Source organism: Haliotis rubra, unplaced genomic scaffold, assembly GCF_003918875.1.
Source record: "Haliotis rubra isolate DU_JTF1 unplaced genomic scaffold, ASM391887v1 Scf133, whole genome shotgun sequence".
NCBI classification, from domain to species: Eukaryota; Metazoa; Mollusca; class Gastropoda; order Lepetellida; family Haliotidae; genus Haliotis; species Haliotis rubra.
In genome coordinates, this window is record NW_025765259.1 from 1,027,676 (window position 1) to 1,051,605 (window position 23,930).

The 23,930-nt window shown below is 41.2% G+C and overlaps 1 protein-coding gene across 1 annotated transcript; it reads left to right on the forward strand.

Moving 5' to 3' along the window:
* The first annotated feature begins 466 nt into the window (after positions 1-466).
* Positions 467-23,292, forward strand: LOC124267670 (bifunctional peptidase and (3S)-lysyl hydroxylase Jmjd7-like). Its single transcript, XM_046702640.1, has 8 exons — positions 467-681; positions 4,293-4,446; positions 4,738-4,991; positions 13,093-13,149; positions 15,595-15,690; positions 16,547-16,623; positions 17,841-18,000; positions 22,601-23,292. Exons 1-8 carry the CDS (start codon positions 531-533, stop codon positions 22,681-22,683), a joined length of 1,032 nt encoding a protein of 343 aa, XP_046558596.1. The 5' UTR covers positions 467-530; the 3' UTR covers positions 22,684-23,292.
* The last annotated feature ends 638 nt before the right edge of the window (positions 23,293-23,930 follow it).

Here is a 23,930-nt window from a genome sequence, read left to right on the forward strand (position 1 = left end):
CTTCCTGTATGGTGTACTCGGTGTACTTGCTGTGTAGTGTACTCGGTGTACTTCCTGTGTGATGTACTCGGTCTACTTGCTGTGTAGTCTTTTCGCTGTACTTGCGGTCTACCAGGTGTCTTCATTCCAGGTCTAAGTCAATAAAGTCTAAGTAGATCAGTTCACTTGTTGAATATTACAATTATAACCAAAGAACGTTTCATCTTAAGTCTTCCCCGACTGATTTATTTGTTTTTATTTATTTTAGTTTTTCAAGAGACCATATAATAGATTATATGGTCTCTGGTTTTTCAGACAAGCTATCGAAAGCAATTCTCTACATTATTTTTTATGTACATTACGCTTTTTTCACTGAATATTTGCCTTTATCATCACAGAAACACCAACAGACTGCTAAAAGTGAAAACAGTTCCATTCATTTTCACTCATTTTCCGGTTTCTACTATCTTCGTTTCGTTAAGTAAATCGTCATTTTAGAGACAACTTTATAAACTTCCGGTACGAACGGAACACGTGCCTGATGTCAACAAATGCTGATTAGTTTGACCGTGTCCAGAGTGTGTCTTGGTCCTTGTGTCAAACGGTCAGCGGAATATGACAGCAAGATGTCTGAGAAGGATTCTAAAGATTTGACAGCCGCGATCAAACAAGAATTTCTATATCTGTCGAACGAGGCGAGAGGTAAGTTGGTAACGTCACATTGATCAGCAGTACACGGTGGTCCCCCGTGTTACGTACTGTTATCTACTTCAGGTGGTAGACCAGCTGTAGACAGGTTAATCGTCTATTTCTGTCAGGGTCCGATTAATATTTCTCGGCCAGTGATTAATCTGAAGTGGTCACAAGATCATGATTACGAAGATTATGATCAAACTAAGAGTTAAGAAAAGGATAACCTTCCATATGATAGGTTGAGTTCTGGAAACTACACCATCTTGTCTGTGAGGAGGTTGGGTTGTAATCATTGTATATACAAGCAGGAGATATTACACAGTTGCCAAAGTTGATAAGCATTGTAATTACAGGTGTGAACTGTACAAAGTTGCCAAACATAATAAACATTGGAGTTGAAATTACCAAGCTGATCAAGATAGTGCACATTGTATATCAAAATGGATCTTTGATTACAGAGATACCCAAAATAGTATGCACTGAAAATGTAACTGAATTATACATATACAAATTTGCTTTTGAATGTTTACATTGTACAAATTTCCCCAAAGTTTTTGTTCTCCTCTGATGAGTACATTATTAATAACAGATCAGTACATTGCTACAAATCCCCTTGTATGACCCCTTGACAATTATCACATGGAATATATTATGTAATGACAATTATCACAGTCTTATAGTATTTACAAATAGTAGTGGATATTCAGTAGAAAAGTGTCACAACTTGGGGTGACTATTATGGGGGAAACAACTATCGCGATAGTGATAGTCTATTGCAACCAACTATTGCAATAGCTGTGTTTTTCTCTTTGAATTGTCTCATTTGAAGTCATTTCCTAAATGAGTGTATGGTTTATATGTAATAAAAACAAGCTGAAGCAGTTTCAGTCTCTTTTAATAACTGACAAGAAACCTGAAACCCAGATCAAGTGTGTTTAAGAGGTAATAAGGGCAGATAACTCTGAATCAAAGTGAACAAATCAGGTACTTCCTATATTTTGAGGTGCACATTTATCAACGGAAGTCAATTACTAAACTATTGATAGTCACACATACTATTGATACATCGATAGTTGTTTTTCGTTTCTGCCATCGATTAATTGCTATCGGAGACTCAACAATTGCAATCCATCGATAGTTCGATGCATCGTTACAGCCCTAGTCACAACCGCTGATATTTTATATCTTTTATGAAGTAAATAGTTTAACAGTGTGACAGAGACATCTGACTGTCATTTGCTTCAGTCGTTGAACATCAGATGAACACAGATTTTGTTAGATGATAGGCTCAAGTGCCCACTGTCCATCATGCCATGATTTACCATGAAAAATCAAATTCATTATGATTAATACACACACGCACACACCGACACACACACACACACACCGTGTTCTCAACACAATCCGAAGGTATGCTCCTAATCAAACATCAAATGTCAACCAGATTCATTCTATCTAGTTCTTCCTCCTGGGCAGCAGTGAGATCGTTGAGACTATTTGGTGGTTGTTGATAATGACAATATATGTTTGATGGTGGCAAGTCTGGACTGAGTGCCTGCCATGGTAAAGTGGTCAAGTATCCTGTTGGAGGTACTCAGTAACAATATGTGCCCTGTATGCTCTCATTGCCATCCATAAGTACAAAATAACATCCATGTTGGTGTGCACATTGCACCTTGTGTACCTCCAGGATGTTGTCATGGTTGTACTGCCAAGTGACATGTCCATGAATAATATATGATGATGTTCTGCCTGTCACAATGAGCCCACCCCATGCCATTACTTAACTACCCCAAAAATTATAGTTTTCTCAAACCATTCTGTCTATGCCACACTCTGTTACACCTGTCCAAAGTAAACCTTGATTAATCCAAAAACAATGTTGCCTAAAGCTGATTGGTCCAGAACTGATGAAACAGTCTTGTGTGCATGTCAAGCACTATATGACTGACAATAGTCCAGATTAACACAATATGATCAAAAGTAGCCTGAACTATTATTATCCTCCGCCGCGTGTTTAGCGCGAAGCGGGGGATATAGTATTAGGCTACGTACGTACAAATTGGAATATCTTAAGAACCGTTGAATGGATTCTTTTCATATTTGATACTTAGGTTCATCACAGTAAAAGAAAGGTCCCAGTCAGGTTTGGTGACCTTGACCTTCATTTCAAGGTCACAAGGGGGACTTTAACGTTTTACCCTTGTCAGCGAGATATCTCAAGAACCGTTTGCTGGATTTTCTTCATATTCAACACCAAGCTTTATCTAGGGAAGGCGCAGGGCCCAGTCGATTTTGGTGACCTTCACCTAATTTTCAAGGTCATGGCGACACTCTGAAGATTTCAGCATGTTAAGCTGCATGTTAAGCTTGTCAGCGAGATACCTCAAGAACCGTTAACTTGATTTTCTTCATATTCGACATCAAGCTTCATCGAGGGAAGGCGCAGGGCCCAGTCGATTTTGGTGACCTTCACCTTATTTTCAAGGTCACGGTGACACTTTGAAGATTTCAGCATCTTAAACTGCATGTTAAGATTGTCAGCAAGATATCTTAAGAACAGTTCACTGGATTTTCTTCATAGACTTTCAAGACTTCCCTTGAATGTTTTTCAATAAGCAATTTCTTTATTACTATTTTTGCATATTTCATACACTAAGACATTCATGTCAAGGTCAAAGTGAGTCTTGAAAATATTTGTGCGTTTGAACAACTACAGAGCAAGATATCAAGAGAGGTTGACTGGTCATGTTTTTGTTTACTTTTAACTTCATCTTAAATTACGACCTTCACTTTCATTACTTTTTAAGGTTGATTTCATAATTTGCGGCAGGGGATTATGTCACCTTAGTGACAATGCTTGTTATATAACCAACAGTAATACAGACTAATGATAATAGTCCGCTTATGTGGCGCTCATATCCAGGCACATTGCCAGCTCACGGCGCTACATGTATTACTATCCCCGGTCATAGGACACTATCATACTTTCCAATACTTTTTCAACTCCTTGGGGAACATACAGCCATGATGCCTGTTAGGCGCAATGAACTAAACACTCATATTGCCTGCACATCCTCACAGGCACCCATTTTCAGCTGGGTGAACTGAGACAATATGGATTTAAGTATCTTGTGCAAGGATACTACACAAATGTGCCCACCTCAGGACCTGAACCTAGGTGCCTCCACTGGGGATCGAACCCGGGCCTTCAGCGTGATGACGCCTTACCACTTCACTATTGTAACTTACACTATATAACCGACAGTAGCCAGACCTTTCACTATATAACCGACAGTAGCCAGGCCTTTCACTATATAACCGACAGTAGCCAGGCTTTTCACTATATAACCAACAGTAGCCAGGCCATTCACTATATAACCGACAGTAGCCAGGCCTTTCACTATATAACCGATAGTAGCCAGGCCTTTCACTATGTAACCGACAGTAGCCAGGCCATTCACTATATAACCGACAGTAGCCAGGCCTTTCATTATATAAACTGCAGTATCACAAACTATCACATACAAACACATACAAGTGTATTGGCCTCTCTGTAAAAATGCAATAATTTTTGAAGTGACAGTACAGCCCATTTCACCCTGCCTCTTCCATGTTAGAGTTGTACCTGGACAGTGAAGTCCCACTGCTGAGCTCGCCACCCACACCTCTGGTCTTCCATCGCCAGTATGTCGCCCCCAACAAACCCGTCCTGATCCGAGGACTTACAGACCACTGGCCAGCTCTGTCCAAGTGGTCGCCGGAATATTTCAGGTGGGTGTCAACTCAGACCAACACACAGAAAGCCATGTATATCTGCATGGACTATACTTATGATGATAAAGTAGCACAGATGTTTTACATATGGACAAACAAAATAAGCTTTCTAATTACAACAGTTTTGTAAAGACTTCAGATACATTTGTATTTTATTATGTTCAGATTAGTCTCTTGTAAATATCAGCACATATGTCTCAGTTAAAAATGACTGACTGTATTTATATTTACCCAATAACAACTTGTACTGACAACAGGTGATGTCTCATTGTGTTTCTGTAATCAAAGGAAGACGATAGGAGAGCTAGAGGTAACGGTCACAGCGACACCTAACGGCTACGCTGATGCTGTCACTGAGGGGAAGTTTGTAATGCCAGAGGAACAACGTATGACGATGTCAGAGTTCCTCGAGAAACTTGACAAGGGGGACAACTCTGCTGAGGTTTACTACATCCAGAAACAGAACTCCAACCTTACAGAGGAGTTTACATCCATAATGTCCGATTTAGAACCCGAACTGACGCTGGGCAATGAGGCATTTGGTAGGTTAGCTGACCTGAGATTGTCAGTAAAGTATTTAGTAGGTTAGCTGACCTGACACTTGGCAATAAAGTATTTAGTAGGTTAGCTGACCTGACACTTGTCAGTAAAGTATTTAGTAGGTTAGCTGACCTGACACTTGTCAGTAAAGTATTTAGTAGGTTAGCCGACCTGACACTTGTCAGTAAAGTATTTAGTAGGTTAGCTGACCTGACACTTGGCAGTAAAGTATTTAGTAGGTTAGCCGACCTGACACTTGGCAGTAAAGTATTTAGTAGGTTAGCCAACCTGACACTTGTCAGTAAAGTATTTAGTAGGTTAGCCGACCTGACACTTGGCAGTAAAGTATTTAGTAGGTTAGCCAACCTGACACTTGTCAGTAAAGTATTTAGTAGGTTAGCCGACCTGACACTTGGCAGTAAAGTATTTAGTAGGTTAGCTGACCTGACACTTGTCAGTAAAGTATTTAGTAGGTTAGCCAACCTGACACTTGTCAGTAAAGTATTTAGTAGGTTAGCCAACCTGACACTTGGCAGTAAAGTATTTAGTAGGTTAGCCGACCTGACACTTGTCAGTAAAGTATTTAGTAGGTTAGCCAACCTGACACTTGTCAGTAAAATATTTAGTAGGTTAGCCGACCTGACACTTGGCAGTAAAGTATTTAGTAGGTTAGCCGACCTGACACTTGGCAGTAAAAAGTATTTAGTAGGTTAGCCAACCTGACACTTGGCAGTAAAGTATTTAGTAGGTTAGCCGACCTGACACTTGGCAGTAAAGTATTTAGTAGGTTAGCCGACCTGACACTTGGCAGTAAAGTATTTAGTAGGTTAGCTGACCTGAGATTGTCAGTGAAGTATTTAGTAGGTTAGCCGACCTGACACTTGGCAGTAAAGTATTTAGTAGGTTAGCTGACCTGAGATTGTAAGTAAAGTATTTAGTAGGTTAGCCAACCTGACACTTGGCAGTAAAGTATTTAGTAGGTTAGCTGACCTGAGATTGTCAGTGAAGTATTTAGTAGGTTAGCCAACCTGACACTTGGCAGTAAAGTATTTAGTAGGTTAGCTGACCTGACACTTGGCAGTAAAGTATTTAGTAGGTTAGCTGACCTGACACTTGTCAGTAAAGTATTTAGTAGGTTAGCCGACCTGACACTTGGCAGTAAAGTATTTAGTAGGTTAGCCGACCTGACACTTGGCAGTAAAGTATTTAGTAGGTTAGCCGACCTGACACTTGTCAGTAAAAGTATTTAGTAGGTTAGCCGACCTGACACTTGGCAGTAAAAGTATTTAGTAGGTTAGCCGACCTGACACTTGTCAGTAAAGTATTTAGTAGGTTAGCCGACCTGACACTTGGCAGTAAAGTATTTAGTAGGTTAGCTGACCTGACACTTGGCAGTAAAGTATTTAGTAGGTTAGCCGACCTGACACTTGGCAGTAAAGTATTTAGTAGGTTAGCTGACCTGACACTTGGCAGTAAAGTATTTAGTAGGTTAGCTGACCTGACACTTGGCAGTAAAGTATTTAGTAGGTTAGCTGACCTGACACTTGGCAGTAAAGTATTTAGTAGGTTAGCTGACCTGACACTTGGCAGTAAAGTATTTAGTAGGTTAGCTGACCTGAGATTGTCAGTGAAGTATTTAGTAGGTTAGCCAACCCTGACACTTGGCAGTAAAGTATTTAGTAGGTTAGCCGACCTGACACTTGGCAGTAAAAGTATTTAGTAGGTTAGCCAACCTGACACTTGGCAGTAAAGTATTTAGTAGGTTAGCCAACCTGACACTTGGCAGTAAAGTATTTAGTAGGTTAGCCGACCTGACACTTGGCAGTAAAGTATTTAGTAGGTTAGCCGACCTGACACTTGGCAGTAAAGTATTTAGTAGGTTAGCTGACCTGACACTTGGCAGTAAAGTATTTAGTAGGTTAGCTGACCTGAGATTGTCAGTGAAGTATTTAGTAGGTTAGCTGACCTGACACTTGTCAGTAAAGTATTTAGTAGGTTTGCCAACCTGACACTTGTCAGTAAAGTATTTAGTAGGTTAGCTGACCTGACACTTGGCAGTAAAGTATTTAGTAGGTTAGCCGACCTGACACTTGGCAGTAAAGTATTTAGTAGGTTAGCCGACCTGACACTTGGCAGTAAAGTATTTAGTAGGTTAGCCGACCTGACACTTGTCAGTAAAGTATTTAGTAGGTTAGCCGACCTGACACTTGGCAGTAAAGTATTTAGTAGGTTAGCCGACCTGACACTTGTCAGTAAAGTATTTAGTAGGTTAGCCGACCTGACACTTGGCAGTAAAGTATTTAGTAGGTTAGCTGACCTGACACTTGGCAGTAAAGTATTTAGTAGGTTAGCCGACCTGACACTTAGCAGTAAAAGTATTTAGTAGGTTAGCTGACCTGACACTTGGCAGTAAAGTATTTAGTAGGTTAGCTGACCTGACACTTGGCAGTAAAGTATTTAGTAGGTTAGCTGACCTGACACTTGGCAGTAAAGTATTTAGTAGGTTAGCTGACCTGACACTTGTCAGTAAAGTATTTAGTAGGTTAGCTGACCTGAGATTGTCAGTGAAGTATTTAGTAGGTTAGCCAACCTGACACTTGGCAGTAAAGTATTTAGTAGGTTAGCCGACCTGACACTTGGCAGTAAAGTATTTAGTAGGTTAGCCAACCTGACACTTGGCAGTAAAGTATTTAGTAGGTTAGCCAACCTGACACTTGGCAGTAAAGTATTTAGTAGGTTAGCCGACCTGACGCAGCAGTAAAGTATTTAGTAGGTTAGCCGACCTGACACTTGGCAGTAAAGTATTTAGTAGGTTAGCTGACCTGACACTTGGCAGTAAAGTATTTAGTAGGTTAGCTGACCTGAGATTGTCAGTGAAGTATTTAGTAGGTTAGCTGACCTGACACTTGTCAGTAAAGTATTTAGTAGGTTTGCCAACCTGACACTTGTCAGTAAAGTATTTAGTAGGTTAGCCAACCTGACACTTGTCAGTAAAGTATTTAGTAGGTTAGCCAACCTGACACTTGGCAGTAAAAGTATTTAGTAGGTTAGCGACCTGACACTTGGCAGTAAAGTATTTAGTAGGTTAGCTGACCTGACACTTGGCAGTAAAGTATTTAGTAGGTTAGCCCGACCTGACACTTGGCAGTAAAGTATTTAGTAGGTTAGCTGACCTGACATTTGGCAGTAAAGTATTTAGTAGGTTAGCTGACCTGACACTTGGCAGTAAAGTATTTAGTAGGTTAGCTGACCTGACACTTAGCAGTAAAGTATTTAGTAGGTTAGCTGACCCTGACACTTGGCAGTAAAGTATTTAGTAGGTTAGCCGACCTGACACTTGGCAGTAAAGTATTTAGTAGGTTAGCCCGACCTGACACTTGGCAGTAAAGTATTTAGTAGGTTAGCTGACCTGAGATTGTAAGTAAAGTATTTAGTAGGTTAGCCAACCTGACACTTGGCAGTAAAGTATTTAGTAGGTTAGCTGACCTGAGATTGTCAGTGAAGTATTTAGTAGGTTAGCCAACCTGACACTTGGCAGTAAAGTATTTAGTAGGTTAGCTGACCTGACACTTGGCAGTAAAAGTATTTAGTAGGTTAGCTGACCTGACACTTGTCAGTAAAAGTATTTAGTAGGTTAGCCGACCTGACACTTGGCAGTAAAAGTATTTAGTAGGTAAGCCGACCTGACACTTGGCAGTAAAGTATTTAGTAAGTTAGCTGACCTGAGATTGTAAGTAAAGTATTTAGTAGGTTAGCCAACCTGACACTTGGCAGTAAAGTATTTAGTAGGTTAGCTGACCTGAGATTGTCAGTGAAGTATTTAGTAGGTTAGCCAACCTGACACTTGGCAGTAAAAGTATTTAGTAGGTTAGCTGACCTGACACTTGGCAGTAAAGTATTTAGTAGGTTAGCTGACCTGACACTTGTCAGTAAAGTATTTAGTAGGTTAGCCGACCTGACACTTGGCAGTAAAAAGTATTTAGTAGGTTAGCCGACCTGACACTTGTCAGTAAAGTATTTAGTAGGTTAGCCGACCTGACACTTGTCAGTAAAGTATTTAGTAGGTTAGCCGACCTGACACTTGGCAGTAAAGTATTTAGTAGGTTAGCCAACCTGACACTTGTCAGTAAAGTATTTAGTAGGTTAGCCGACCTGACACTTGGCAGTAAAGTATTTAGTAGGTTAGCTGACCTGACATTTGGCAGTAAAGTATTTAGTAGGTTAGCTGACCTGACACTTGGCAGTAAAGTATTTAGTAGGTTAGCTGACCTGACACTTGGCAGTAAAGTATTTAGTAGGTTAGCTGACCTGACACTTGGCAGTAAAGTATTTAGTAGGTTAGCCGACCTGACACTTGGCAGTAAAGTATTTAGTAGGTTAGCCGACCTGACACTTGGCAGTAAAGTATTTAGTAGGTTAGCTGACCTGAGATTGTAAGTAAAGTATTTAGTAGGTTAGCCAACCTGACACTTGGCAGTAAAGTATTTAGTAGGTTAGCTGACCTGAGATTGTCAGTGAAGTATTTAGTAGGTTAGCCAACCTGACACTTGGCAGTAAAGTATTTAGTAGGTTAGCTGACCTGACACTTGGCAGTAAAGTATTTAGTAGGTTAGCTGACCTGACACTTGTCAGTAAAGTATTTAGTAGGTTAGCCGACCTGACACTTGTCAGTAAAGTATTTAGTAGGTTAGCCGACCTGACACTTGGCAGTAAAGTATTTAGTAGGTTAGCTGACCTGAGATTGTAAGTAAAGTATTTAGTAGGTTAGCCAACCTGACACTTGGCAGTAAAGTATTTAGTAGGTTAGCTGACCTGAGATTGTCAGTGAAGTATTTAGTAGGTTAGCCAACCTGACACTTGGCAGTAAAGTATTTAGTAGGTTAGCTGACCTGACACTTGGCAGTAAAGTATTTAGTAGGTTAGCTGACCTGACACTTGTCAGTAAAGTATTTAGTAGGTTAGCCGACCTGACACTTGGCAGTAAAGTATTTAGTAGGTTAGCCGACCTGACTCTTGGCAGTAAAGTATTTAGTAGGTTAGCCGACCTGACACTTGTCAGTAAAGTATTTAGTAGGTTAGCCGACCTGACACTTGGCAGTAAAGTATTTAGTAGGTTAGCCAACCTGACACTTGTCAGTAAAGTATTTAGTAGGTTAGCCGACCTGACACTTGGCAGTAAAGTATTTAGTAGGTTAGCTGACCTGACACTTGGCAGTAAAGTATTTAGTAGGTTAGCCAACCTGACACTTGGCAGTAAAGTATTTAGTAGGTTAGCCGACCTGACACTTGGCAGTAAAGTATTTAGTAGGTTAGCCGACCTGACACTTGGCAGTAAAGTATTTAGTAGGTTAGCTGACCTGAGATTGTCAGTGAAGTATTTAGTAGGTTAGCCGACCTGACACTTGGCAGTAAAGTATTTAGTAGGTTAGCTGACCTGACACTTGGCAGTAAAGTATTTAGTAGGTTAGCCGACCTGACACTTGGCAGTAAAGTATTTAGTAGGTTAGCTGACCTGACATTTGGCAGTAAAGTATTTAGTAGGTTAGCTGACCTGACACTTGGCAGTAAAGTATTTAGTAGGTTAGCTGACCTGACACTTGGCAGTAAAGTATTTAGTAGGTTAGCTGACCCTGACACTTGGCAGTAAAGTATTTAGTAGGTTAGCCGACCTGACACTTGGCAGTAAAAGTATTTAGTAGGTTAGCCGACCTGACACTCTAGCAGTAAAGTATTTAGTAGGTTAGCTGACCTGAGATTGTAAGTAAAGTATTTAGTAGGTTAGCCAACCTGACACTTGGCAGTAAAGTATTTAGTAGGTTAGCTGACCTGAGATTGTCAGTGAAGTATTTAGTAGGTTAGCCAACCTGACACTTGACAGTAAAGTATTTAGTAGGTTAGCTGACCTGACACTTGGCAGTAAAGTATTTAGTAGGTTAGCTGACCTGACACTTGTCAGTAAAGTATTTAGTAGGTTAGCCGACCTGACACTTGGCAGTAAAAAGTATTTAGTAGGTTAGCCTAACCTGACACTTGGCAGTAAAGTATTTAGTAGGTTAGCTGACCTGAGATTGTAAGTAAAGTATTTAGTAGGTTAGCCAACCTGACACTTGGCAGTAAAGTATTTAGTAGGTTAGCTGACCTGAGATTGTCAGTGAAGTATTTAGTAGGTTAGCCAACCTGACACTTGGCAGTAAAGTATTTAGTAGGTTAGCTGACCTGACACTTGGCAGTAAAGTATTTAGTAGGTTAGCTGACCCTGACACTTGTCAGTAAAGTATTTAGTAGGTTAGCCGACCTGACACTTGGCAGTAAAGCATTTAGTAGGTTAGCCCGACCTGACACTTGTCAGTAAAGTATTTAGTAGGTTAGCCGACCTGACACTTGTCAGTAAAGTATTTAGTAGGTTAGCCGACCTGACACTTGGCAGTAAAGTATTTAGTAGGTTAGCCAACCTGACACTTGTCAGTAAAGTATTTAGTAGGTTAGCCGACCTGACACTTGGCAGTAAAGTATTTAGTAGGTTAGCCGACCTGACACTTGGCAGTAAAGTATTTAGTAGGTTAGCCGACCTGACACTTGGCAGTAAAGTATTTAGTAGGTTAGCTGACCTGACACTTAGCAGTAAAGTATTTAGTAGGTTAGCTGACCTGACACTTGGCAGTAAAGTATTTAGTAGGTTAGCTGACCTGACACTTGGCAGTAAAGTATTTAGTAGGTTAGCTGACCTGACACTTGGCAGTAAAGTATTTAGTAGGTTAGCTGACCTGAGATTGTCAGTGAAGTATTTAGTAGGTTAGCCAACCTGACACTTGGCAGTAAAGTATTTAGTAGGTTAGCCGACCTGACACTTGGCAGTAAAAGTATTTAGTAGGTTAGCCAACCTGACACTTGGCAGTAAAGTATTTAGTAGGTTAGCCAACCTGACACTTGGCAGTAAAAGTATTTAGTAAGGTTAGCCGACCTGACACTTGGCAGTAAAGTATTTAGTAGGTTAGCCCGACCTGACACTTGGCAGTAAAAAGTATTTAGTAGGTTAGCTGACCTGACACTTGGCAGTAAAGTATTTAGTAGGTTAGCTGACCTGAGATTGTCAGTGAAGTATTTAGTAGGTTAGCTGACCTGACACTTGTCAGTAAAGTATTTAGTAGGTTAGCCAACCTGACACTTGTCAGTAAAGTATTTAGTAGGTTAGCCAACCTGACACTTGTCAGTAAAGTATTTAGTAGGTTAGCCAACCTGACACTTGGCAGTAAAGTATTTAGTAGGTTAGCCGACCTGACACTTGGCAGTAAAGTATTTAGTAGGTTAGCTGACCTGACACTTGGCAGTAAAGTATTTAGTAGGTTAGCCGACCTGACACTTGGCAGTAAAGTATTTAGTAGGTTAGCTGACCTGACATTTGGCAGTAAAGTATTTAGTAGGTTAGCTGACCTGACACTTGGCAGTAAAGTATTTAGTAGGTTAGCTGACCTGACACTTGGCAGTAAAGTATTTAGTAGGTTAGCTGACCTGACACTTGGCAGTAAAGTATTTAGTAGGTTAGCCGACCTGACACTTGGCAGTAAAGTATTTAGTAGGTTAGCCAACCTGACACTTGGCAGTAAAGTATTTAGTAGGTTAGCCAACCTGACACTTGGCAGTAAAGTATTTAGTAGGTTAGCCAACCTGACACTTGGCAGTAAAGTATTTAGTAGGTTAGCCGACCTGACACTTGGCAGTAAAGTATTTAGTAGGTTAGCCGACCTGACACTTGGCAGTAAAGTATTTAGTAGGTTAGCCGACCTGACACTTGGCAGTAAAGTATTTAGTAGGTTAGCCGACCTGACACTTGGCAGTAAAGTATTTAGTAGGTTAGCTGACCTGAGATTGTCAGTGAAGTATTTAGTAGGTTAGCCAACCTGACACTTGGCAGTAAAGTATTTAGTAGGTTAGCCGACCTGACACTTGTCAGTAAAGTATTTAGTAGGTTAGCTGACCTGACACTTGGCAGTAAAGTATTTGGTATGTGTAAAGTAGGTAATAAATATGTAGGTACTGCATGGAATTTCAAATGTAAGTTTGAATTTATAGATTACTGACATAAATGTATCATTTGTATTTCAGGGAGGTCTCCTGATGCTGTGAACTTCTGGATGGGGGATGGTAGAGCTGTCACCTCCAGTGAGTAGACTAGATAGGATTGGTGTAGGCTGTACTCTCTCATTGAATGAATAGAACAGATAGGATTGTCTCCTCCAGTGAGTAGACTAGATAGGAATGTTGAAAGTTGGACTCTCTCCTTGAATGAGTAGAACAGATGGGATTGTCTCCTTCAGTGAGTAGACTAGATAAGAATGTTGAAAGTTGGACTCTCTCCTTGAATGAGTAGAACAGATGGGATTGTCTCCTCCAGTGAGTAGACTAGATAGGAATGGTGTAGGCTGTACTCTCTCCTTGAATGAGTAGAACAGATAGGATTGTCTCCTCCAGTGAGTAGACTAGATAGGAATGTTGAAAGTTGGACTCTCTCCTTGAATGAGTAGAACAGATGGGATTGTCTCCTCCAGTGAGTAGACTAGATAGGAATGTTGAAAGTTGGACTCTCTCCTTGAATGAGTAGAACAGATGGGATTGTCGCCTTCAGTGAGTAGACTAGATAGGATTGTCTCCTCCAGTGAGTAGACTAGATAGGAATGGTGTAAGCTGTACTCTCTCCTTGAGTGAGTAGAACAGATAGGATTGTCTCCTCCAGTGAGTAGACTAGATAGGAATGGTGTAAGCTGGACTCTCTCCTTGAATGAGTAGAACAGATAGGATTGCCTCCTCCAGTGAGTAGACTAGATAGGACTGGTGTAGGCTGGACCCTCTCCTTGAATGAGTAGAACAGATAGGATTGTCTCCTCCAGTGAGTAGACTAGATAGGAATGGTGTAAGCTGTACTCTCTCCTTGAATGAGTAGAACAGATAGGATTGTCTCCTCCAGTGAGTAGACTAGATAGGAATGGTGAAGGTTTGACTCTCTCCTTGAATGAGTAGAACAGATAGGATTGTCTCCTCCAGTGAGTAGACTAGATAGGAATGGTGTAAGCTGGACTCTCTCCTTGAATGAGTAGAACAGATAGGATTGCCTCCTCCAGTGAGTAGACTAGATAGGACTGGTGTAGGCTGGACCCTCTCCTTGAATGAGTAGAACAGATAGGATTGTCTCCTCCAGTGAGTAGACTAGATAGGAATGGTGTAAGCTGTACTCTCTCCTTGAATGAGTAGAAGAGATGGGATTGTCTCCTCCAGTGAGTAGACTAGATAGGAATGGTGAAGGTTTGACTCTCTCCTTGAATGAGTAGAACAGATAGGATTGTCTCCTCCAGTGAGTAGACTAGATAGGAATGGTGTAAGCTGGACTCTCTCCTTGAATGAGTAGAACAGATAGGATTGCCTCCTCCAGTGAGTAGACTAGATAGGACTGGTGTAGGCTGGACCCTCTCCTTGAATGAGTAGAACAGATAGGATTGTCTCCTCCAGTGAGTAGACTAGATAGGAATGGTGTAAGCTGTACTCTCTCCTTGAATGAGTAGAAGAGATGGGATTGTCTCCTCCAGTGAGTAGACTAGATAGGAATGGTGTAGGCTGTACTCTCTCCTTGAATGAGTAGAAGAGATGGGATTGTCTCCTCCAGTAAGTAGACTAGATAGGAATGGTGTAAGCTGTACTCTCTCCTTGAATGAGTAGAACAGATAGGATTGTCTCCTCCAGTGAGTAGACTAGATAGGAATGGTGAAGGTTTGACTCTCTCCTTGAATGAGTAGAACAGATAGGATTGTCTCCTCCAGTGAGTAGACTAGATAGGGATGGTGTAGGCTGTACTCTCTCCTTGAATGAGTAGAAGAGATGGGATTGTCTCCTCCAGTAAGTAGACTAGATAGGAATGGTGTAAGCTGTACTCTCTCCTTGAATGAGTAGAACAGATAGGATTGTCTCCTCCAGTGAGTAGACTAGATAGGAATGGTGTAAGCTGTACTCTCTCCTTGAATGAGTAGAAGAGATGGGATTGTCTCCTCCAGTGAGTAGACTAGATAGGAATGGTGTAGGCTGTACTCTCTCCTTGAATGAGTAGAAGAGATGGGATTGTCTCCTCCAGTAAGTAGACTAGATAGGAATGGTGAAGGTTTGACTCTCTCCTTGAATGAGTAGAACAGATAGGATTGTCTCCTCCAGTGAGTAGACTAGATAGGAATGGTGAAGGTTTGACTCTCTCCTTGAATGAGTAGAACAGATAGGATTGTCTCCTGTATTTGGAAAACTTGATAGGGTTGAGGATGGTCTGTCTATCATCACCAGTAGATATAGATAGAATATACAATAATAGGTAGAATAGATAAGATGAATAGATTATGTCCATGAAAGTTTCAAAAGTGAGATAATAAGTTCAAGTTGTACATTGTGTCTTGATGATTGTATTGACTTGTGTCATGGTTTGTTAGTTTACATTCTCACTGAATGTCCTGTCCGTGCACCTCAATATTCTGTACCAGTGATAGCATGTTGTGTTCTCATGACAGGTGTTCTGTATTGATGAATCTGTGTGGTGACTCCCTATGAGTGAATTTTCTGCTGTTCTGGTTGTAGTGCACAGAGACCACTATGAGAACCTGTACTGCGTGGTGTCGGGATGGAAGAAATTTATCCTCATCCCTCCAACAGACCTGCCGTTCGTTCCGTATGGTGAGTGTACAATACGTGTCTGTGAGTCTTCTTCACTCAATGAACACACCTGGCAATATTCACTCAAACACCGACTCATCTCAATGAAAATGAGGTGAAATCTTTGTAATACTTTACTGCAGTCATCAATATCAAGCAAATGCTAAATACTTACATACAGTAGATCATAACACCTGCTTTGTCCTGTAAGGTGAGGAGATGTGACTTGATATTGATCTACCTGTGATAGTATACCTGTAAGGTGAGGGGATATGACTTGATATTGATCTACCTGTGATAGTATACCTGTAAGGTGAGGAGATGTGACTTGATATTGATCTACCTGTGATAGTATACCTGTAAGGTGAGGGGATATGACTTGATATTGATCTACCTGTGATAGTATACCTGTAAGGTGAGGGGATATGACTTGATATTGATCTACCTGTGATAGAATACCTGTAAGGTGAGGGGATATGACTTGATATTGATCTACCTGTGATAGTATACCTGTAAGGTGAGGGGATATGACTTGATATTGATCTACCTGTGATAGTATACCTGTAAGGTGAGGGATGTGACTTGATATTGATCTACCTGTGATAGTATACCTGTAAGGTGAGGGGATATGACTTGATATTGATCTACCTGTGATAGTATACCTGTAAGGTGAGGGCATATGACTTGATATTGATCTACCTGTGATAGTATACCTGTAAGGTGAGGGGATGTGACTTGATATTGATCTACCTGTGATAGTATACCTGTAAGGTGAGGGGATATGACTTGATATTGATCTACCTGTGATAGTATACCTGTAAGGTGAGGGGGCATTTGTCACCTGTGTGTCACTGATCATCTGTTTGTGATCTCCCAGGAGAATACCAGGCTGCTGCCTATACAACAGACGATGACGGCAATTTCCATATTGTGGACGACGAGGAGGCAGGGCAGGTGGGTGACGTGGAGTCCTCAATGAATGCACATTAAATCATAAGTTAGTTTGGACCAGTAAATACTCTGAATATTCATATGGTTTTGTCCGGTGAAGGCTTACATTCTGCTATTGCGCAAACCGATGTCACCCTCAACATCGTATTCCACTGAAACCCTCTAATGGCAATTGTATGCAAGCTCTGCTCTTGTGTAAGACTAGCTCAATTCACATTCTTCTCTATCCAAACTGAAATGTGTAACTGACCTGTGTCAGAAAGTCAGATTGTCATGTGAACGTTTCTTTCTTATATACTTGTTTTCCATAAAGTAGGGAGTGTTTGGCAGACGCCATTACTTTGAAACCTTCTATGTCACCAGAAACACTCCTGATCAAATATTATATATCTAGATAAAAGTGGAATATTGTTTATCTAGGTAACAGAGAACCATTGTCAACTGGTAATATAGCTGAATATTGTTTATCTAGGTAATAGAGAACCATTGTCAGCTGGTAATATAGCTGAATATTGTTTATCTAGGTAATAGAGAACCATTGTCAGCTGGTAATATAGCTGAATATTGTTTATCTAGGTAACAGAGAACCATTGTCAACTGGTAATATAGCTGAATATTGTTTATCTAGGTAATAGAGAACCATTGTCAGCTGGTAATATAGCTGAATATTGTTTATCTAGGTAACAGAGAACCATTGTCAACTGGTAATATAGCTGAATATTGTTTATCTAGGTAATAGAGAACCATTGTCAGCTGGTAATATAGCTGAATATTGTTTATCTAGGTAACAGAGAACCATTGTCAGCTGGTAATATAGCTGAATATTGTTTATCTAGGTAATAGAGAACCATTGTCAGCTGGTAATATAGCTGAATATTGTTTATCTAGGTAACAGAGTACCATTGTCAGCTGGTAATATAGCTGAATATTGTTTATCTAGGTAACAGAGAACCATTGTCAACTGGTAATATAGCTGAATATTGTTTATCTAGGTAATAGAGAACCATTGTCAGCTGGTAATATAGCTGAATATTGTTTATCTAGGTAACAGAGAACCATTGTCAACTGGTAATATAGCTGAATATTGTTTATCTAGGTAATAGAGAACCATTGTCAGCTGGTAATATAGCTGAATATTGTTTATCTGGGCAAGTCGGTTTTAAGTAAAATGGTTTGGATTCCGTGAATCCACAGTTTAGAGTTATGTCCCTTGTATTCAGGTTCCCTGGATCCCGATTGACCCGCTGAAGCCAGACTTGAAGAAGTATCCTCAGTATGCGTCTGCACATCCCCTTGAGGTGGTAGTGGAAGCAGGGGAGACGCTGTACCTGCCGTCGCTCTGGTTTCATCATGTTCAGCAGTCTCATGCATGTATAGCCGGTAGGTGTCATCTGTATCACTGTCAAGTGTCACATGTATAGCCGGTAGGTGTCATCTGTATCACTGTCAAGTGTCACATGTATAGCCGGTAGGTGTCATCTGTATCACTGTCAAGTGTCACATGTATAGCCGGTAGGTGTGACCTGTATCACTGTCAAGTGTCACATGTATAGGTGGTAGGTGTCACATGTATCACTGTCAAGTGTCACATGTATAGCCGGTAGGTGTGACCTATATCACTGTCAAGTGTCACATGTATAGGTGGTAGGTGTCACATGTATCACTGTCAAGTGTCACATGTATAGCCGGTAGGTGTGACCTATATCACTGTCAAGTGTCACATGTATAGGTGGTAGGTGTCACATGTATCACTGTCAAGTGTCACATGTATAGCCGGTAGGTGTGACCTATATCACTGTCCAGTGTCACATGTATAGCCGGTAGGTGTCATCTGTATCGCTGTCAAGTGTCACATGTATAGCCGGTAGGTGTCATCTGTATCGCTGTCAAGTGTCACATGTATAGCCGGTAGGTGTCATCTGTATCACTGTCAAGTGTCAGATGTATTGCCGGTAGGTGTCATCTGTATCGCTGGCAGGTGTCACATGTATAGCCGGTAGGTGTCACATGTATAGCTTGCAGGTGTTTCATGTATAGCTTGCAGGTGTTTCATGTATAGCTGGCAGGTGTCACATTTATAGCCGGTAGGTGTCACATGTATAGCCGGTAGGTGTCACATGAATAGCTTGCAGGTGTTTCATGTATAGCTTGCAGGTGTCACATGTATAGCTGGCAGATGTCACATGTATAGCCGGTAGGTGTCACATGTATAGCTTGCAGGTGTTTCATGTATAGCTGGCAGGTGTCACATTTATAGCCGGTAGGTGTCACATGTATAGCTTGCAGGTGTTTCATGTATAGCTGGTAGGTGTCACATGTATAGCTGGCAGGTGTCACATGTATAGCCGGTAGGTGTCACATGTATAGCTTGCAGGTGTTTCATGTATAGCTGGCAGGTGTCACATGTATAGCCTGTAGGTGTCACATGTATAGCTGGTAGGTGTCACATGTATAGCTTGCAGGTGTTTCATGTATAGCTGGCAGGTGTCTCATGTATAGCCGGTAGGTGTCACATGTATAGCCGGTAGGTGTCACATGTATAGCTTGCAGGTGTTTCATGTATAGCTGGCAGGTGTCACATTTATATCCGGTAGGTGTCACATGTATAGCCGGTAGGTGTCACATGTATAGCTGGCAGGTGTTTCATGTATAGCTGGTAGGTGTCACCTGTATAGCCGGTAGGTGTCACATGTATAGCTGGCAGGTGTTTCATGTATAGTTGGTAGGTGTCACATGTATAGCTGGTAGGTGTCACATGTATAGCTGGCAGGTGTCACATGTATAGCTGGTAGGTGTCACATGTATAGCCGGTAGGTGTCACATGTATAGCCGGTAGGTGTCACATGTATAGCTGGCAGGTGTTTCATGTATAGCTGGTAGGTGTCACATGTATAGCTGGTAGGTGTCACATGTATAGCTGGCAGGTGTCACATGTATAGCCAGTAGGTGTCACATGTATAGCCGGTAGGTGTCATCTGTATCACTGTCAAGTGTCAGATGTATTGCCGGTAGGTGTCATCTGTATCGCTGTCAAGTGTCACATGTATAGCCGGTAGGTGTCATCTGTATCACTGTCAAGTGTCAGATGTATTGCCGGTAGGTGTCATCTGTATCGCTGGCAGGTGTCACATGTATAGCCGGTAGGTGTCACATGTATAGCTTGCAGGTGTTTCATGTATAGCTGGTAGGTGTCACATGTATAGCTGGCAGGTGCCACATGTATAGCAGGCAGGTGTCACATGTATAGCCGGTAGGTGTTTCATGGATAGCTGGCAGGTGTCACATTTATAGCCGGTAGGTGTCACATGTATAGCCGGTAGGTGTCACATGTATAGCTTGCAGGTGTTTCATGTATAGCTTGCAGGTGTCACATGTATAGCTGGTAGGTGCCACATGTATAGCTGGTAGGTGTCACATGTATAGCCGGTAGGTGTCACATGTATAGCTGGTAGGTGTCACATGTACAGCTGGCAGGTGCCACATGTATAGCTGGCAGGTGTCACATGTATAGCTTGCAGGTGTTTCATGTATAGCTGGCAGGTGTCACATTTATAGCCGGTAGGTGTCACATGTATAGCCGGTAGGTGTCACATGAATAGCTTGCAGGTGTTTCATGTATAGCTTGCAGGTGTCACATGTATAGCTGGCAGATGTCACATGTATAGCCGGTAGGTGTCACATGAATAGCTTGCAGGTGTTTCATGTATAGCTGGCAGGTGTCACATTTATAGCCGGTAGGTGTCACATGTTTAGCTTGCAGGTGTTTCATGTATAGCTGGTAGGTGTCACATGTATAGCTGGCAGGTGTCACATGTATAGCCGGTGGAGGTGTCACATGTATAGCTTGCAGGTGTTTCATGTATAGCTGGCATGTGTCATGTATAGCGGTAGGTGTCACATGTATAGCTGGTAGGTGTCACATGTATAGCTTGCAGGTGTTTCATGTATAGCTGGCAGGTGTCTCATGTATAGCGGTAGGTGTCACATGTATAGCGGTAGGTGTCACATGTATAGCTTGCAGGTGTTTCATGTATAGCTGGCAGGTGTCACATGTATAGCCGGTAGGTGTCACATGTATAGCCGGTAGGTGTCACATGTATAGCTGGCAGGTGTTTCATGTATAGCTGGTAGGTGTCACCTGTATAGCCGGTAGGTGTCACATGTATAGCTGGCAGGTGTTTCATGTATAGTTGGTAGGTGTCACATGTATAGCTGGTAGGTGTCACATGTATAGCTGGCAGGTGTCACATGTATAGCTGGTAGGTGTCACCTGTATAGCCGGTAGGTGTCACATGTATAGCCGGTAGGTGTCACATGTATAGCTGGCAGGTGTTTCATGTATAGCTGGTAGGTGTCACATGTATAGCTGGTAGGTGTCACATGTATAGCTGGCAGGTGTCACATGTATAGCCAGTAGGTGTCACATGTATAGCCGGTAGGTGTCACATGTATAGCTGGTAGGTGTCACCTGTATAGCCGGTAGGTGTTACATGTATAGCTGGTAGGTGTCACCTGTATAGCCGGTAGGTGTTACATGTATAGCTGGTAGGTGTCACATGTATAGCTTGCAGGTGTCACATGTATAGCTGGCAGGTGTTTCATGTATAGCTGGTAGGTGTCACCTGTATAGCCGGTAGGTGTCACATGTATAGCTGGTAGGTGTCACATGTATAGCTGGCAGGTGTTTCATGTATAAATAGTAAATGTCAAATGTAAATTTGGCAGCAGTAACATGTATAAGCAGTATCTGGCACATGTTTTTCCTAATATACTATTCACACTTTGATAAGGATCAAATCTTGGATTCAACAGAAAACTATAATGTGGGGTCAAATTTGGTTTAAATATCTAAGCTTATTGTAAGCATGGATACTAGGTTTCAGTATGTCATTTCATTTGTGGATCTCATACCTGCTATTGACAGGTGTTGTGTACTTGTCAATGATTCGTTCCATGATTTGCAAAATGGTTGATTGGTGCCATGAAAATGGTTTTGATGGTTACTCATGTATCAAGTGCATGATGTTAGAGTAAAGTGACTGTTTGCCTAAAGAGGGGTTACCATATTATTATTTATCCAGTTTTAAATGGATACAATTTCAAATTATAAATCTACATTTAAGTAAAGTTGTGAATTTGTGTGCTCCTTAACAAAGTGTGAGTAGTATAGGTGTCACATTGTAACCTGAAGGTGTCATCTCTATATCCAATAGGCTAATTTCTATACACTGTAGGTGTCATCTCTATATCCAATAGGCTAATTTCTATACACTGTAGAATTTCTATACACTGTAGGTGTCATCTCTATATCCAATAGGCTAATTTCTATACACTGTAGGTGTCACTATATGTTGTATACACTGTAGTGTCATCTCTATATCCAATAGGCTAATTTGTATACACTGTAGGTGTCATCTCTATATCCAATAGGCTAATTTGTATACACTGTAGGTCTCATCTCTATATCCGATAGGCTAATTTGTATACACTGTAGGTCTCATCTCTATATCCAATAGGCTATATTTGTATACACTGTAGGTGTCATCTCTATATCCAATAGGCTAATTTGTATACACTGTAGGTGTCATCTCTATATCCAATAGGCTAATTTGTATACACTGTAGGTGTCATCTCTATATCCAATAGGCTAATTTGTATACACTGTAGGTGTCATCTCTATATCCAATAGGCTAATTTGTATACACTGTAGGTGTCATCTCTATATCCAATAGGCTAATTTCTATACACAATAGGCTAATTTGTATACACTGTAGGTGTCATCTCTATATCCAATAGGCTAATTTGTATACACTGTAGGTGTCATCTCTATATCCAATAGGCTAATTTGTATACACTGTAGGTGTCATCTCTATATCCAATAGGCTAATTTGTATACACTGTAGGTGTCATCTCTATAGCTTGTATAGCTTATGTGTCAACTTTTAGTCCAGTGGGTTTATGATTCACATGACTGTTTCAGTCAACTACTGGTACGACATGGACTTTGACATCAGGTACAACTACTACAAGTTTGTGGAGAAGATGAAGGAAATTGTCAGCTGACTGTCAGCACAGAATGGAAGAGGTGTTGTTCACCTTAGTGACAATACCAATGTGTAACAGTGTGCATGAAGTAGATGGGCGATATTAATTTTGACAGAAGAAGATGTATGTAATGTTATTTTGCCATCCTGTTGCTCTGATTTTATGCCTGTTTATGTAAACCACTGGTCCCAGTGTAGCAGGGCGCATCTTATCAGTTGGATTCTCATGACTGTTGATTGTTTTATCGGTGTTTTGTAAGGTGGTCAGTAAGTAGTAGGGAATCTACCTGGATCCTTCGGCTGCTGTATGTCAGGATTTTCCATGAGAACTCATGCCTTTTACAGAAGAGGACAATGGATATCCGGATAAACTAATGTCACAACTCCTCACTCTGTCTCAAAACATGGCTAAATTACAACATAAACATGAATGACAAGTGTCCATCAGGGTCTTAGACTTCAGCTGTGCAAAGACTGTACTTGTGATTGCATGTGTCTTGTTCTGTTTGTTTTTTATTTAAAATAACTGTCAGCTGGATGGCAGTGGAGTGTTTGAATGTTTGTGGTCAGGTTGAAAGTGATGTATGACAATGTTGGACAGGATTTCAATAAACACAGTTGGAAAGTCTTTACGCCTTGTTGCTTCTGCCATACGTTGAATACAAAGCAAGTGACACACCTTCATCAAGCTTTGAAAGCAGATATATCCTTCGTTAGACAAGTCACACCTTTAGTCACACCTCCATGTTTGTAATGGTGGTGTTAACTTCATCTTCATTAAGAACATGGAACCATGAATGTGGCACATTCATAACAAATGTGGAGCCATGAAGGTCACACCTTCATTACATACGTGAAGCCCTGAAGGTCACACCTTCATTACATATGTGGAGCCCTGAAGGTCAAACCTTCATTACATATGTGGAGCCCTGAAGGTCACACCTTCATTACATACGTGGAGCCCTGAAGGTCACACCTTCATTACATACGTGGAGCCCTAAAGGTCACACCTTCATTACATACGTGGAGCCCTAAAGGTCACACCTTCATTACATATGTGGAGCCCTAAAGGTCACACCTTCATTACATACGTGGAGCCCTGAAGGTCACACCTTCATTACATACGTGGAGCCCTGAAGGTCACACCTTCATTACAGACGTGGAGCCCTGAAGGTCACACCTTCATTACATACGTGGAGCCCTGAAGGTCACACCTTCATTACAGACGTGGAGCCCTGAAGGTCACACCTTCATTACATATGTGGA